General features: G+C 44.8%; 1 protein-coding gene across 1 annotated transcript in view; it reads left to right on the top strand.

The window, feature by feature from the left end:
* KSR1 (kinase suppressor of ras 1) overlaps positions 1-16,351 on the top strand; it is a 736,034-nt gene that overhangs the window by 644,380 nt on the left and 75,303 nt on the right. The window contains exon 16 of the mRNA XM_069614610.1: positions 14,930-15,063. Coding sequence (XP_069470711.1) covers positions 14,930-15,063 — 134 coding nt within the window. The remainder of the gene's footprint in view (positions 1-14,929; positions 15,064-16,351) is intronic.

Here is a 16,351-nt window from a genome sequence, read left to right as displayed (position 1 = left end):
ATTGGTGGTGGTCCATTCAGGTCCACGGTAATATTTGCCCACCTACCTAAGGAACAGAAACATATGGCAGTGGCAGCTGTTCATAGCAACCATAAAAGACTGTGGTTCTTCTGGATGGTGACGTACGGGGCGTTTAGTGTGTATTCTGGCAGGGGGATAGTATGGAATGAGCTACCCCTTGAGTATTTGTTGGTCAGCAGTAATGGCTTATTCGACCATTCGGCTTCCGAGGCATAAAGGTTTCTGATGGTGGCCAGTGATCGACTGTAGACCATCTGATTAGGGAGGGTGGAGGTTATGTTACTGTCTCTTGCTATAGCCCAGCTTTTGCCTTTTGCATGGCGTCTTGGCACTTGGTGTTCCATAGTAGCGGTTGGTAAAGGCTGTGCTATAAATGATGGCTTATCTTCTGCCACAGCCTATGACCTCGTACAGAAATGCAGAGTCTGATACGAATGAAGATGAAAGCCTGGGATGTAGGAGTGTGGCAACTGGAATAGGTCCAACATCTGACTTATTCAAATGCCTCTGGTAAAGCTCCATCACAGTTGTGCACTAGAAAACCACCCACGTCACTTCATGGTAGAGGCAGCCGTAGGCCCTGTGTGTAGATGTTCCGAGCGCCAGCATCCACAGCACAGCTTCCAGAGGATTCATAATTGTGTGATTATCACTGCTACTGTGGGCTGAACTGCGTGATAGCAGCCCGAGCTAGAGCTACAAACGTCTAAGGGCCGATACACCTGGTACACCATGCTTAGGCAAGTGGGTTCCCATGTGAAAAAAATGGAGGTGATCGAACTGATACTACCCAGGAACAAATCCAAGAGGCACAGCTAATCCTATTTGCAAGCCTATTAATTTCTTCTACCATTGCCAATGATCCAGCCAAACCAACTGTGACAGATATTGGAGTGTGTAGTGTGGTATTACCCGAATTGTTAGAGTACAATTGCTCGAATGACACAATTGACCATTTTGCAGTGGTCCAAATTGACCTTCTGCACAATTGACCGTATGGATATATATATATATATAGGGTTAGGATGGGGTAATAATAATTAATATAAGGGGATTGGGTGGGAGGTTTAGGGGGGGAATGGGTGGGTTTTTCCCTCCGCATATATATCCTAATTGACAGTTTATATTCGGTCAATTGTGCAGAAGCTCATTTGTCATTCTGACAATTGTAATACGAACAGTTGGTATACAACCTGTAGTGAAGCTCGAACTCCATTCTCCCACAGTATCATTACTGTGATCAAAAGGCTTTCACAACAAACGTTATTTAATTTGTATTTATTTTCAATTTTTTGAAGCGTGCAAAGCCCTTGGGCAGCTAGGCGGTGGTTGCAGACATGATCAGAGAAGTGGGTGCGTACAGTAAATGGTTAATTGAACAGGTGGGTCTTGAGCGTTTTCCTGAACAGAGCGTAGGAGGGTCCGAATCGGCGGTAAAGTGGTAGATTGTTCCAGAGGTTGGCTGCCACCACCTGGAAGCTGTACCCCCCGGCTCTTTTGCATCTGCATCTCGGGGCGAAGAGGCAGTGACTGTGGGTGGATTTCGGTGGTCCGGTGGACGTTGGTATATTGAGACTCTGGGCTAGGTATGAAGGGGCATTGTTTGACGGGCAGCGATGGATGATTGAGAGGATTTTGAATTGAAATATTTCCCGGAGAGGGAGCAGTGGACAGATCTCCTAGCTTCAGAGATACGTTCATGCTTAGTCGGGCCAAGCGCAGCACAGCAAGCATTGTTTTGGGTAACTTGGAGCCTGTTTAAGTAAACTGGTGCCTATTGAATGCCTCACCACTTATGACATGACCAAAATAAAATGGCATCTTGTTGAGGGGCCACGCCCTACTGAAGAACTGTGCAGGGTCTACTGGAAATAATCTCCCATAGGCAATCTCTTAACGTCTAAAAACTCTGGTCACTCAACTAAAAATCGTCTGTTTCAGAAGGTAGCTTCGCAGAAAACACCTAGGAACAAACCTATCCTCAATCCAAGTACACCTTGAACAAAAACTCCTGGAAAATGCGATAGACTACTCTTCTAGATAGGAGTCCCCAAACTAGACCCTTTGCAACATCAGCAGCTACTGCAGAAACCGTTTTGGTGTGCAGTTGGTGCTGCCTATGATATTGTCAATCATTGCATCAAGTTTGTAATTTACTGCCAACAATCACTAACCACATGCAGCACCGTGTAAACAGAGATTTCTCCCGAGAGATAAATGAGTAACTAAAAATGGGGAGTAATAAAAAAAAACTGGTGGCACATGCTTGGTAAGATCAGAGTTCCTGGACAAGATCAAATGTCTGTAAATGCACCACTGCAATCCACTTCCAGGGGAGTCCTTAGAATTTTTTCAGCTTATTAAGTGGTTTATTTTTTGGTTCAGAAGCTTTACAATTAATCGGATTTGTCATTTCATCTTACTTTAAAGGTCTTGATTTGCTCTTTTATGTAATCTGACATGTACATATTAATTACTAAAGTCGTAGAAAAACCTTCCAATTGTCTGTTACTTTTTTTTAATTCTCTTTTCCCGTATACGTCTACGATGGTACAAAGATCACACTAAGGATTATTTTTACAGAAAATATTATGTAAAACAACATTGGTGCATATGACTTTAAACTGTGGCAAAGATGTCAGTCATCAGATTTGCTGCTCTGATGTTCACCAGATCAGTGTATCCATGGCTCGGATTGGTCTTCTGCATGTAGAATACAACACTTGTTGGTCAACCTGAGGTCAGAGCAACAGTGTTGTCTATTTGAATTTAGTTGCAGGGATCACCCCAGTCACGGGTTGGCAGGTTCCCTGTATCCAATCTAAATGTCCCTGAGTGACCAGGGTGACCCATAGTTAGCCACAATTTGCACAGCTTTTTCTTTGCAATGTCTTAAGTTTTTAGTGTTTGCGAGTAAGCCCCGGTTCATAAATTGGACGTCAGCAATCATCCTTTCTTAATCCACGCTGCAATTGGCTAGGAAAAGTACAAATGCTATTCACTATAGCAATGGTTGCATGCATGGTTGGCAAGATTTCGTTCCCAGGCTATATTCGTAAATTAAGTGTTGACCTTTAAAGGAACTGTTGCTAAAGTAAGATGTGTACAAACCCACTTTTCATTTCTGCGCGTGGCAGAGGAGGTCGGTCCTTGCTCTCAAGAGAAATGGGCCCTTGGCAATATTTAAGAGCTGATGCCCCATCCCCTGACTCGCATGATTGCACTGCCTTCTTTCACTGTCCCACGATCTGTCTTTAAAGTGTGTTTATGTCTCCTCTATAGATGTCATCCTCTGAATTCTACCACATTGTTAGGGACAGTTATCACTGTGTTAACGACACCTACATCCATTGCTTGGCATCGAAAAAGTAGTGTTGAGGACGTGCCATACATTTAAGCCTTTTTCTAGGACTTGCCCGCGGTTTGTAGTTTTTACTCACCCTGGGCCTAATTCGGAGCTGCACCTAAAATAAGAAAAGTGTGATGCCTAAAATAAGAAAAGAACTACACTTTTCTTATTTGCTTCATATTGTGTGACTATAGAAATAGAATGGAACTACACTTTTCGTATTTGCTTCATATTGTGTGACTATAGAAACAGAATATGGAGCAAATAAGAAAAGTGTTGTTCCATCCGGGGATGCCCTGTTTCTTATTTCATATGGAGCACAGAATTTGGTTCTGAGTCGACAGTCTTCAATGTGCCGCCTTATTTCTCTCCCCATCCTATCTCCTGGGTCTAATGTTCACACCGTCATATCCGGTCTCTAATGTTTACACTTTGATGCTGTTGTATTCACTTACAAAATGTCCTCTACTCTGAAGGTTCAGCCCAGGCAGTTGATTCAGATGAATGTGGGTGTTGGGATCACACTACAGGGACGCAACAAGATTTGTTTACTGTGTTGTGTGATGTGGTCGTGTGGCGCGACAGCAACGTCCCACGTGGTGCGCGCCGGGAGCCCGATACGGCAGGATCGGTGTCCATGTGTTCCTTTCAGGGACGGGTGGGACAAGACCTGCATGAGGGCTCCTGGGGCAAATGCAAACCACAGCATTATGTACAGTAAACATGTACTCCATGCAACTGGAAAAGGGTTACTGGTCTGCATGTCATTATTGTGTTTTGAATGTTGGAAAAAAGACAAATTAATCATTTAAAAATGCATGGGGGAAAGGAGAGATTGTAGGTGAGATTGTATCCCTGGCCAAGAGAATGGGTGAGGTAGAGGAGTGAGGGAAATGTGATGTTAGTGAGTTCCAAAGATTGAGCAGCAGGAACTGACGGAAGCAGGAGTGCCAGGGAGGAGTGGTCGGCTGGGGCTGGGAGCAGCATTGATTGGCGCTCCAAGTAGTACAGTCCAAGAAGACACTGTTGCATAATAAACTGTTTAACATCACACACCAATAACCTAATTACCCCTTGGCCCCCTCATTAATCTGTTTTATTACCCAACTCCAGGGTAATCTTTGTATTGCTCTTGGAAGGATGGACAGTGGTGTCTCCCCTTTTGGGATTTGAACATGTGCCTGCAGGTTATACAGGGCTCTCTGTAGCTGCTGCCAAGAACCCATGCCTCCTCTTCGTGCCACTTTGCATACATGCACCACATTCTGATGCTTAAATGTTGTGGTGTTTTGTTCACTCCTGTCCTCTTTCTTTGGCCCTCATTACGACCCTGGCGGAGATCGTGGTGCAATATGCACCATGGAGCACGGCGGAAAGCTGCCGATACCGCCATGGGGGTTGGCGGATTTACCGCCCCATTCCGACCTTGGCGGGGCGGTAAATCCCCAATCCCCATTTTACCTTTCCCCATTCCCATTTTTGCCCCATAGGGTATAATGGGAGTGGGGAAGGAGTTAATTACGCCACCGTAAATTACGGTGGCGTAATTAACGACGAGGTCCCGTAGCGCCATGGATTTTTCCGCCCGGAAAAACCGGGCGTAAAACTCACCATGGCGCTACGGGATCTCGTAGTAGGGCGGACGGGTCCGCCGCGAATACCGCTGGCGTAGACCCACTCCGCCAGGGTCGTAATGAGGGCCTTTGTCTTTTATGTGGGAGACTTCCGTACACAGTGAGGAGACATGCACTGGCTTCTCCCGGTTATTTCAGAAATATCTGTAGTAATAATAGAGGTCAATGGTTATTTCCGTTCACGGTTCACCTGGTCACTGACTAAGAGTAGCCAGTGCATATCTCTTCCCTTTTGCATATCCCCCCAGTGCAAGGTGTTTTTGGTGTGAAACAAATATTAGTAACAACACTTTTTCAAATTGCATATTACCGCTTCCAGTGGTGCCCTCTCCGAAGACCTTTCTCTCCAGACACCCGTGCACAGCCCGGTTCCCACATATGTCAACACTTTCCTCAATCTGTTCTCGACCGAAGATCCTCCTGTGCCCACCCCATGGTATATTTGCCCCCCACCCCCACGTGTCCCTATTTTTTGTGGAATGGGAGTGACCGATCACCACTTTTCAGTGACCATGGCCCATCGGATGGCGTGAGGCTGGGGCTGTAACCATCAAGGATTCAAAAGCAGTAGAAAGCAAAAGGGGATGGCTGGCGATTGGAGTCTACCTAGCGAAGGGGTTGGGGTAGTTGAAGACTAGGAACTCTGCTGCTGGTTCCCCGAAGCAAAAGTGCCGACTGGGCAGGCAGTAGGAGCAGGTTGAGTTATTCTGCCCACTTCTGTTTCCAGGTCTCAAGTTCGGAACCTAGGAAGGCCAAGTGTGTCTGGAGCGGGTGTGGCACGTGGTGTGCAGCATACACATCGGCTCACATGCTCGGAGCTAGCAGAGAAGTCCTGTCCACATGAGGGATTTTATAGAAACTGGAACGCAGAGTATGACATGGCGCAATGTTTTGCATTAATTGAAGAACTAGCCCTGATTTGTATCTGTTTGATGATATCCAGGTTAAGAAACACGGATGGGCAACGTCAACGGCTTTTGTGTAATCATGGGATAGACCACTACCTGTATAATACCTATACACGTGCTAAACTCTGTTGGCTTTGACAATGCTTGTTTTTAACAGTGTAAAGAACATATGCGAGGAGACACACATTGAGTATAAAGCAAGCGGCTGAAGGGACATTTGTATTCCACCCCTAGTGCCTTTGCAGCTGCAAATAAGCCATTAACTCCCAGGAGACTGCTAGAAATAACACAGGCAGGCCCTAAACAGCATTAACGTGTGACATGGCTAGCGAAGTGATCTTTGGAGGATGTGTGTTCAGTGGGGATGGGCAGGTAGTGGGTAGTAATGCCCATATTGATTATCATTGCTATGGGTGGGTCAATTGGTGAAAGAAAATCCCAACAACACCCCCGAGCTGTCACTACTCTCATCCCATCTCACTGCTAGCTGTACTCCACTGCAACGGTGGGCTTATAGGTGAAACTAAAGCACCACTTACTAGCCAAAGATGAAAAAAAAAGTAAAGGGTTAAATACAGTGACCAAGGATGTTTTAAGGAATGGCTCAAGCGCAGCAAGAGGGGACCTTATTTATACGTTTGTGAAAAGAGATTATTGTGTGACTCGTGACTCATGTCTATCTTAATAAAACACAGGCTTGGACTCGCCTATAGAGCAATGCCTGAACCAAAAACGCAAAATGTGGGCCCATTTCTTTTTGGGTCACAGTGGGCCACTTTTTGGCCAATGTGGTACAGATTGATGAGTTACTCCACTGTGGCTAATGTTGCTGAATACATTTTCTTTAAAGTGCACAATTTGCTTTACATTTTATCAAAAAAAAACTCCCCCTTGGATACTATTCAGTGTGTCACAAAAGGACTGAATTGCCATTTGCAACTCTGGGCCACTTTTTCACTGGTGCCCGATAAAATGTTATGCCCCAGTGCGACCCTGATAAAACGGGAAGTGATGAGGTAGGAAGGGTGGGAGCTGGTTTTAGTTTCTGAGTTAAAAAGAAAGAGGAAGCAAAACACAGACTTTGCCATTTGAATATAAAAAAGAATGGGACTTTCCTACGCCCAGGATTAGACGCTGCATAGTTCATCGCTGGTGCCATTCTGAGTCAGTGGTCGAAGTGTATGAAAAGAAGTAGTGGAACTATGTTGCCTACTGGCCTGCACCGCTCCCCACAGACCCCATTACCCCCTCCCCCACCCACAATCCAAACTCCAAAACACATGTACCTGCTGTTTAGCGGAACGTTTAGTGCAGTACACTGTAAGTGAAAGTTTCAACTTCTTCCTACACTTTTATTTTAATTCCAGAACGGTTTCTTTTTAATATAAAAGTATGGGAACAGTAAAACTTAATTAAAAGTAGAGGAGCACTGCTCCCGACCGTTCCCGCCCACTTCGACCACTGTTCTGAGTTAGGTCAGGGGGGGGATACATGAGTCTGAGATCAAAGCACAGCCAGGGTTGCCACTGATCCCCCAGCTAATTCTCGTGAAATGAATGCACCTTAGTTTCATAACCGTGCTACTCTGTGGACAACATCTGCTTAACACTATAGCTCTGGAGCCATGAATTTTAGGGAAGCTATCAGGTTACCCGGTTACTAGACACGAGTTCCAAGGTATTTGCATTCGATATTTGCTAGTTACTGCCATCCTATAGTCTGGGCAGTTTCTAGACAGTATTGCGCACAGGGCAAAACACAAGAATACTCCCCTCTTCCCTCTTCCCCCCTCCCACACACACACACACACACACACATTTGCTCGGGCCCTAAACCTGGGCGGCGGGCCATTACCTACAGGGTCGGTCTGCCACCTCGGGTCATATTTATTTATTTTATTTAATACATTTATTATACACCTAGACCCTCAGGTATCACGGTGTAGTTGCAGACAGTTTTGCTATTACAATTTTTACAAATAAGCAGAAGGTAGTCAGACAGAAAATACAGTACATGGTAATAATATCAGAGGTACGTATTGATCAAGTTAGCAAAGTTGAAGTCTGGTTGGGATAGGCTAGGTCTATTAAAATTGGTTGACTAGCCAAGTTTTGAATGATTTGTTTTTTGTTTTTTTTTAATTGCTGGAAGGATTCTTCATTCTTGATAGTTGTCCGAAGAGCATTCCAGTGTCTGGGGGCCAAGGCTTTGAAACTGCCGCCCCCAGCTCTCGAGCTTCTGTAACCTGGGATTACAAGGAGTGAATTATTGCTAGGTCTGAGAGTTCTGGTGGAGGATTTTTTCATGACTGGATTTTTGTATTTAGAGGCTTTATTTGCAATGCATTTAGGCGTAATGCATAAGGTTTTGAATAGGATTCTCGCTTTGATGGGTAGCCAGTGATTTTCTCTCCTGGTGTTGGAGATATGGTTGGTCTTTTTTATTCCTAGTGCTGCCCGCAGTGCTTTGTTCTGCATAAATTGGAGTTTGGCGAGGTTGGTGCTGAACATGCCTAGAAGTACGTTGCATAGTCCAACTTTGAAAGTATTAGGGCTCTTGCTAGGGTGGCGCAGTTTTTGGGCGTGAGGAACTTGCGACTTAGGGCAATAAGATTGGCAGTGTAGGAGGTGGCTGAGGAGTGGGTGTTTACTTGTTTTGTCATTGTTAGATTGGCGACTAAGTAGACACCAAGGGTTTTAACCTGTTTGATTACTGGTATCATGGTGCCATCAATGTTGAATGATGCATAGTCTGACTGTAAGGTGTTAATTTTAGTTGAGGACCCAACTATAAGCAGCTGTTTTTTCATCATTGAGACAGGCTATTGTGGGCCATCCAGTTTTTAATTAATGCATAGATTTGATTGGTAAGCTGTGTATCCTGCTCGTAGTTACCGGACAGGGGAATAAGGAGCTGGGTGTCATCTGCAAAGTTGGTGTAGATGACACCCATAGCATCCAGTGCTGCGAAAAACAGTTTTGTGTCGGCATTATAGAGAGTGGGTGATAGGCAGGATCCTTGGGGAAGCCTATGGGAACTGGTATGGGGTTGGTCGACTCTTTGCCGGTAGACACTCGTGCTGTCCTATCTGCTAAGAAGGATTTTACCCATTGGGTAGCATCCTTTGAGAAATTAAAGTCATTGGATAGAGTGGCACAGAGTGTGTCGTGGTCTACTAAATGAAATGCAGCAGAGAGATCTAACAGCATTAGAAGACAACGTTTTCCTGCTTCCCTAGTGGCATCCATATTGCCTCATTAGCACCCTGGGAGGGGGTGATGTCCAATCAGGATGCTCGGAATACCAGTTGTATTTTCTAGTACAAGTATGTGTTCCGAATAGCCTGGGTGGCCTGCGCCCCTTCCCTTCCCCGCTCCCCCTTCACCACTGAGAACCTGTGTAGTTTCATACACGGATGCTAATGGTGTCTTTCTTTAAAAAAAGAAAACAAAAATAAACGTACCTTTCTTACACGCCCTGGCGCAGTGCAACTGTCAGATGAGGCTGTTTTCCTGCTGATGGCATCAGTTTTCAAGATGGATAATAGCCTCAAAGCAGTATTATGAGGCGCAGGACCAAACAAGAAAGGTACATTTATCTTCTTTAAAAAAAACATCATTAGCACCCATGTAGTGATGACGATATGCCCCTCGGCGACGTGCCAACCATTTCGGTAACGGAACCGACACCCTAGTTAAGGAAATAGCCTATTCTTTGTCGGCGGGCCTTTACAATTCTGTTGGGTGCTTCCACTTGTTTATTTGTTATCGGGGGACCACACTCGATTGTGTAAGAGTCTAAACATATTTCTGTCTATTGGAGAAAGATTAGCCCACCTTTAGTAAGAGAGCGAACAGACATGCTCACAATGTCTAAATTGCTGCTTCTAGTGCAGACAGCCAAAGAGAGAGTGAAGACCAGAACATCTCCTGTCACTCACTTATTCTAGAAATCCTTATCCAGTGTACATAAATGGGCCGTAAGATCGGCTGGACCAAACAACATCAAAAATAACATTAACAATGTTTCAAAGACAAAAAATGATTACACATAATTGTTACAAAAACTTTAACAAATACAATTGTGACTGGGGATTAATGTACTGTGATTATATATAGTATATTTTGACACAGTAGCACAACACTCGATAGACAAAACACTGCTAAATGTAAAGCTGTACTGTGATCTGTTTTTACAACAACATGAGCGTGTGCTAGCATCCTTTGATGACTGTAGGAGATTCAATCCTTCCATTGGGCTGTACAAACGAACACGTTGCAACCTGGCATACCAAGCCTCCCAGTGAATCAAGAAAAGACTCTGGAAGGAAGATGTTGCTCCTGCTTGAAGAAATCGGGTGAAACCAAGTACTCTGACTGGAAATAACCGCCCAAAAAATCCCTATTTTGACTACCTTAACAAAAGGTGATATGAATAGTGAGGTGGTCATCTGACTGATCCTTAGTCCATAATTAGCTATATGTCCTGAAGATGGCTCCATAAACTTACATCGTGAACACGAGGGTACAGTGCATCACAAGCAAAGAGCTGAAACATGTGTCGACTTGAAGCCTAATATTACGGTTTTCTGTTTTGTGCTCCTAAAACAAAAAAGAAAGACATGGAATAAAAGCACAGTATTCACAAACTGTATCACTATAAATTTAGAGTGCAACAGAGAGAACTGATAAAAAACATCATCACAGTATAGCTTTGCATTCAGCAGTGTTTTGTCTATACGAGGTGGATGAGCGAGGGGGGGGTCATCTGAGTAGGGGAGCCCGAGGTAATGCTCAGGTGCGGGGGGGGAATGCCCCAGATGAGATGCAATATTATACCAAAGAAGAAGGTGAGGAAGACGAAGTCTGTTCCACATCTAACTCCCTTCCGCCCAAAGGATCTCCCTTATTCAAATCCAACGACCCCTCCATATCTGGTAAATTCCCTAGGAACCCAAACCCGCTACCTTCGAAAACCACAACTACTAGAATCCCTGTTTTTCTGTTTTCGGCCTGAATGCTCCCCATTATGCTTTTTCCATGTTACTTTGATTATTCTTTTCTGAACACCCAGTATACTTTGAATAAACACTATCGTTCTCACAACCTCACCTGTTCCATGCACGATAATTCCGGTCATTCCGGTCTGTCTCACAAACCCCATCAATCTCATCCTTCAGAGTTTAACAAAACACTTAGTACGAGGGTTGTAATTCCATATAGGACCTTTTCCCCATCCTACCCCGTAAAACAATCGGACACGCTGACACCTCCCTTTTCCGACACAAACACTGTCTTACTCCACGAAAGACAATGGACTAATAAAACTGTTTACCTGACATGTCCCAACACAAGGGTCCGGCAAATTCAGGCAATTGACCAGAACCTCACACACCTGACGCCTCTTTGCTTTCCCAACAGGGATCAAATGTGGAGCAAGAGAGCACATTATGAGTAAGGCAGACCGCACAATGTGAGAGCTAACTCAGCATGGCAGTTCAAGAGGAAGAGGAAGAGAAAGATGGCGCATACTGAGAGGGTGACAAGGAGAGAAACAACCTTGCCCTTTCCGACCAAGGCCAGTGAAACCTCTGCAGAAGGAATCATAAGACTGCGAACAATAGCCAGCATGTGTTGCAGCAGATGTCAACGGTACACAAGACCCTCCTGTGCTGATTACCAAGCTGGGGAGAGATGCATGTCTCTGTGGTACCAACCTTGACTCCAAAGAGGAGAAAGCCAAGCGGTTCATCACAGCCGGTGAGTCGAGGGTAGAGTTGATAAGAAACCAAACTATGTTGAATGAAAACTAGCCAACGGCTTATTTGAACTTTGAAAGGCAGAAAGGGGGAAAACCAGCAACAGAGGAGTCGGCACCACGTGGGTGCTCAGACAGGAAACACTGGGTGATTACCCAATGGTAGAAACTACCATAACCAGGAGGCCTTGGGAAGAGGTGAAAAGAGGTCAAAGTGGTCATACAGGGGTCTTGTAAAATCATTGGTACCTTCAAAAGTCTTTGACCGACAGGTGATTGCAAAGCTAAGGAAGTGAATCCTGTTTGAAGAAACAAGCGCATCTGTTTGGTAAAAGTTGGCAAGAGTGAACCCAGCAGAGGGATGCTAATGGAAATGGGCGAGTCCTGAAGTCCCTATGAACAGTATGTTGTCAGGAGTGAACCCGAACAAGGAATGTCCACAGTGAACTGTTTTGTAAAAGGTGGCCAGAGTGAACCCGGCACAGGGGGAGGCCAACAAACCGGGGTGAACCCTGAGGAGCTGTTTAAAGAGACATTAAGATTCCTGAAAACCAGAAGTCTTGTAAGACCGGGGCAAGTGAATTGTCCCCCTTGTCATTCGGGTCCGAGCCCGACCGAGGGAGATCCAGAGATGAAAAGTCATCACCCAAAGTCTATTCAGAGAAGGAACTATTTTGAAGACTTCTTGCTTTCTTGAGAACATTAGCCCACACTTTTTTTGTATTTAGAGTAAGGATTGGCAATGGGGTTTTCTTAGTATAGGCCCTTTTTATTTAACATGACACCACTAGGACTGCTTTATTATTATTTGATGGTCGAAGCTTGCTCCCATTTTAGATTGAGGTTTAGGTTAGGCATTTTTCCACCCAGTATTTCCAGTTTAATAAACACCCTTGACCTGTGATCACTTGCGTCTGTCTTTACTGTTGCCACCATGAGTTCCTTACACACTGTAGTGCCCGGCATGGCAGCAAATTTAAAACCTGCCTTCTTGGTTCCCTCTTCATCAGGACATGTGAATTTGCTATAATACCTTTGTCTAATTTTAGGAGTATCTCCTATATCGTGGCCTGTGCTCTCTCCATTTATGTGTTGCTATTCTTTGCTTTTATAGGATTTAATGGCAGCTTCATTGTATTGTCTCTCAACAAATACATGTGAGTGTAAACTGGACATTCTGGAGAAGCAGCCTTCAATCTGTCAAAAGAAATGTGGTGGCACCTGTAGTACCGCACTCAACGGGGAACCCTGGGAGCATCGTCAACCAATGAGAATGCTCGAAATGTGGGCTGTGTTCACCAAGGGAAAGGCTGCTTTATGAGCATTGTCATTGGTGTTGGGTACGCTTCCCTTCCATGCTCCCCCTTCACCCTAGCACCCGTGTAGTTTTTATGAAAAAGCGAAACTTATATCCTGCAGCTGGGTGCCGCACAGCACTTTCGTCCAGTCAGTCCTTCTTCAATGTTGATGTCAGTCATCAACATTGAAAACAGACTTCCTGGCTGATAACACTGCTCAGCATTGTGCCACAGGATGAAGACGTTTCTTTCTTTAAAAAAAGGAAATCCCCATTAGCACGCGCAAAGGTAACTGCACAGGTGCTAATGGCAATAACTTGGTGGGCGGGCTGTTACTGACAGCTTCGGCCTGCTGCCTCGTGCAATATCGCCTCTTTCATACAGAGCTTAGAAGTAGTCCATCTACATGAAGCTCTATAAAAATCACCAAATTATATTTATATGATGCAAGCACAATGCCAACATATTGAAAAGGCTAGTCAATTGTGCTTGTTGCTGTTGTTTGATGGGAAAAGCTGGCCAATTGTTCGACTACCTGGCAATGATCCCAGTTGTTTACTGTATGATGGCAATACCTGAAATAGATTGTATATTAACATATCTTGGCAAAACCCATCAAATTATGGTAACTTGGACATGCAATCGTAACACTAGGCGGATCGTGAATGTACGTGGGCATGCGATTACTATGCCTACGGTAGCAAGAGAGAAAAGCTTTTCACTACACACGCCAAAGCAGTTGGCTTTGTCATTTACTGTTGCTACGATAATTGTTTTCTACCTTTCCACATGCATTGTTTGCACAGTAAATAAAACATGCAGACAGACAGACACACACCACTAAACAAAGGCAGTAATCCCCTGTGCAATTCCCTCAGCCTGCCATCTTCCATTTCCGCTCCTGTCCCCTTTTCTAAAAGGGGCCAGGAGCGTAAGGGCAGAAACAAATACAGTCAGTTATATACTTGCTTTAGTCATTACTGAGTCAAACCTTTTTTCCCTCCCAGTAAAGGAGCATAGTTTGGTGACTCCGTCACCCAACCACGTGTTCTCAGTCCTGGGCTTTCGTGTAACAGATCAATGCTTTCTGGGAGTAGTAATCTTTTGTCTCAACTGGATTAACATACCAAAAACAATGATTTTCATGTGAAACGCTAGTGGTGTTCAGATTGCCCTAAAACATCCCTTAAACAAGAACATGAAGTTAGCCCTCTGATAAAAGACCACACACGAATACCAGTTCCTCTCCTCATATTATGCCTTCCCTTTGGCCATTTACTATGGTCTCCCCTCCTGCCCCCACAGCCGACTACTCCTGCCGGCTAACGCTACCCCTTTTGATTAGACCAGCAAAAACATAAGCCCTTTCAGTTCACCATAAACGTCCAAGCCTCCATTCTGGCATGTCAGTGCTGTGCAGAAGTTATCACAATGTTTAAGCATGTTTAGTTTTACAAAGAGATGCTCGTTTGGGAGGTTGGAGGCTTCTTACAAAGCTTCTGAGCAGCTTGATAAGCAATTGACTGCATCACTAGAGGTACATGGCTGTGTCCAGGGCAGACTTTTGTCCCCTGCCTCTGTCTCTGTAGTGCTCAATAATGTTAAATGCGACTGCTCCCTACTCTCCCGGGTGGGTGCTTAACTGGCTCTCTGCTGTTCCACAGGCCATCACTGGGTTTGCCCGGTTCTAGAAACCGGCCTTCCTAGAGTCGCATCATTCGCGAGATATTGTGACCCTGTGATTGGAAGTGAAAATGTGTGTCCTTTATGCAATGCACTACTTTGCATGTGCAAGGGTACCGCAGCATGAGATGAATGAAGCACTTGATCAACTCCAGCATGGCAATGCCCAGGTTCAGCCAAAACGAATGCGTTGTGTAATGATTTATAAACACTACAGTGTTCTTTTGTTGGCACTTCGTATTGCCCTTTGTGATTTCCGTGTTTGTTTTTTCTTTCCAGGGGATGGGCTATCTCCATGCAAAGGGCATTGTGCACAAGGACCTCAAATCTAAGAATGTTTTCTATGAGAACGGCAAGGTCATCATCACAGATTTCGGCCTTTTTGGAATCTCGGGTGTGGTCCAGGAAGGAAGGTAAGCGTATTAATTGGACCAGTTAGTTATTTTTGGTGGGGCAAGTGGAGTGGAAGTGCTGCCGAATTATCGCCGATGGTTGTATAGTTAATTTCGAAACGTGACCTGCTGTTTAGCCTTTGAAGGCAGTTATGGCTGATGCGCTGGGTCTTTACGTCTTCATTCACTGGCGGAGCGTCAGTGCTGGTGTCATGTGGCCTTAGCGCTTCAAGCCAAGTCTGAGCCAGATGACATTGTGTTGTGCTTGTTAAAGTTTCAAGGTTAATTTTTTCAGAAACCCTAAGAATATTATTTTCAAGATGTTCTAATTGCAAAGAGTAATGCATATCTGTGGGAGAGGTACAGGAGAGGCCCACTTGAAGCGTTTACTTGCAGTGTGAGTGGCGGATCTCCTCCAATTGGTACTTCTAGGTTCAGTACAATAGGGATTAGAGTTAGTTTCAGATAGTTCTTCGTGAAAAAACCCTACTGAAAGATGTCTTTACCATAGTACCTTCTTACTTTAGTCATTTTTTAGTGTTGTTTTTCCCCCCTTTCTTCTTTTACAAGGGGTTGCACCTCACTTAGCCTGTTTTCTGTGACAACTTTATTGCAAAAGATGATATTCAAAGACATTTTTCAGAAGGTCTTTCATGAACTCCTGACTACCACAGGCCACATAAATGGGGTAAGTGATGGATCGACTAGGCCGAAGACCCTTTAGATCGATGCCCTTAATTAAACAATAAGCCCCGAGCAGGGGGGCATTACCCCTTCAGGTAATGACCCCGGGACCCATAGTTACAGACCTGGCATTTCTGAACAGGAAATAAAATTGCCGCCAGAGAAGGGAAAGCAGTCTGTTTTCCCTTTCCACGGCAGCCATTGAAAACTACAAAAAAAGTAAATACACTCGCTGCCTTGGAAAGGGAGAAGTGACTACAGGTATCCCCTTCTAACTTTCCATGGCTGCCATTAAAAAAAAAAAAGGAAAAAATTAAACAAAAAAAATGCCCGCCATGGAAAGCAGAGAAGGGACTAAGTGAAGTCCCTTCTTCCTTTCAATGGCGTCCTGTCGCAGATCGGGAGCGGATGCATTGGAGACAGACGTGTTTCCAGCGTGTTTGCTCCTGAAAAGCAGGTACTTGTCGGGCCGGGGGGGGTGTGGGGAAGGTGAGGGGGGGTTAAAAGACTTAACTCATCCCCCAGTGAGTAGAGCTGATAGCCGCCAGCCTTGAGGAGGCTCAGGGCGACAGAATTACCATCTGGTTATGCCCGTGTTCTGAGCCTCCCCAATGACTGGGACGCT

Source organism: Ambystoma mexicanum, chromosome 9, assembly GCF_040938575.1.
Source record: "Ambystoma mexicanum isolate Mex_15411 chromosome 9, UKY_AmexF1_1, whole genome shotgun sequence".
NCBI classification, from domain to species: domain Eukaryota; kingdom Metazoa; phylum Chordata; class Amphibia; order Caudata; family Ambystomatidae; genus Ambystoma; species Ambystoma mexicanum.
This window is presented reverse-complemented; position numbering and strand designations above follow the sequence as displayed.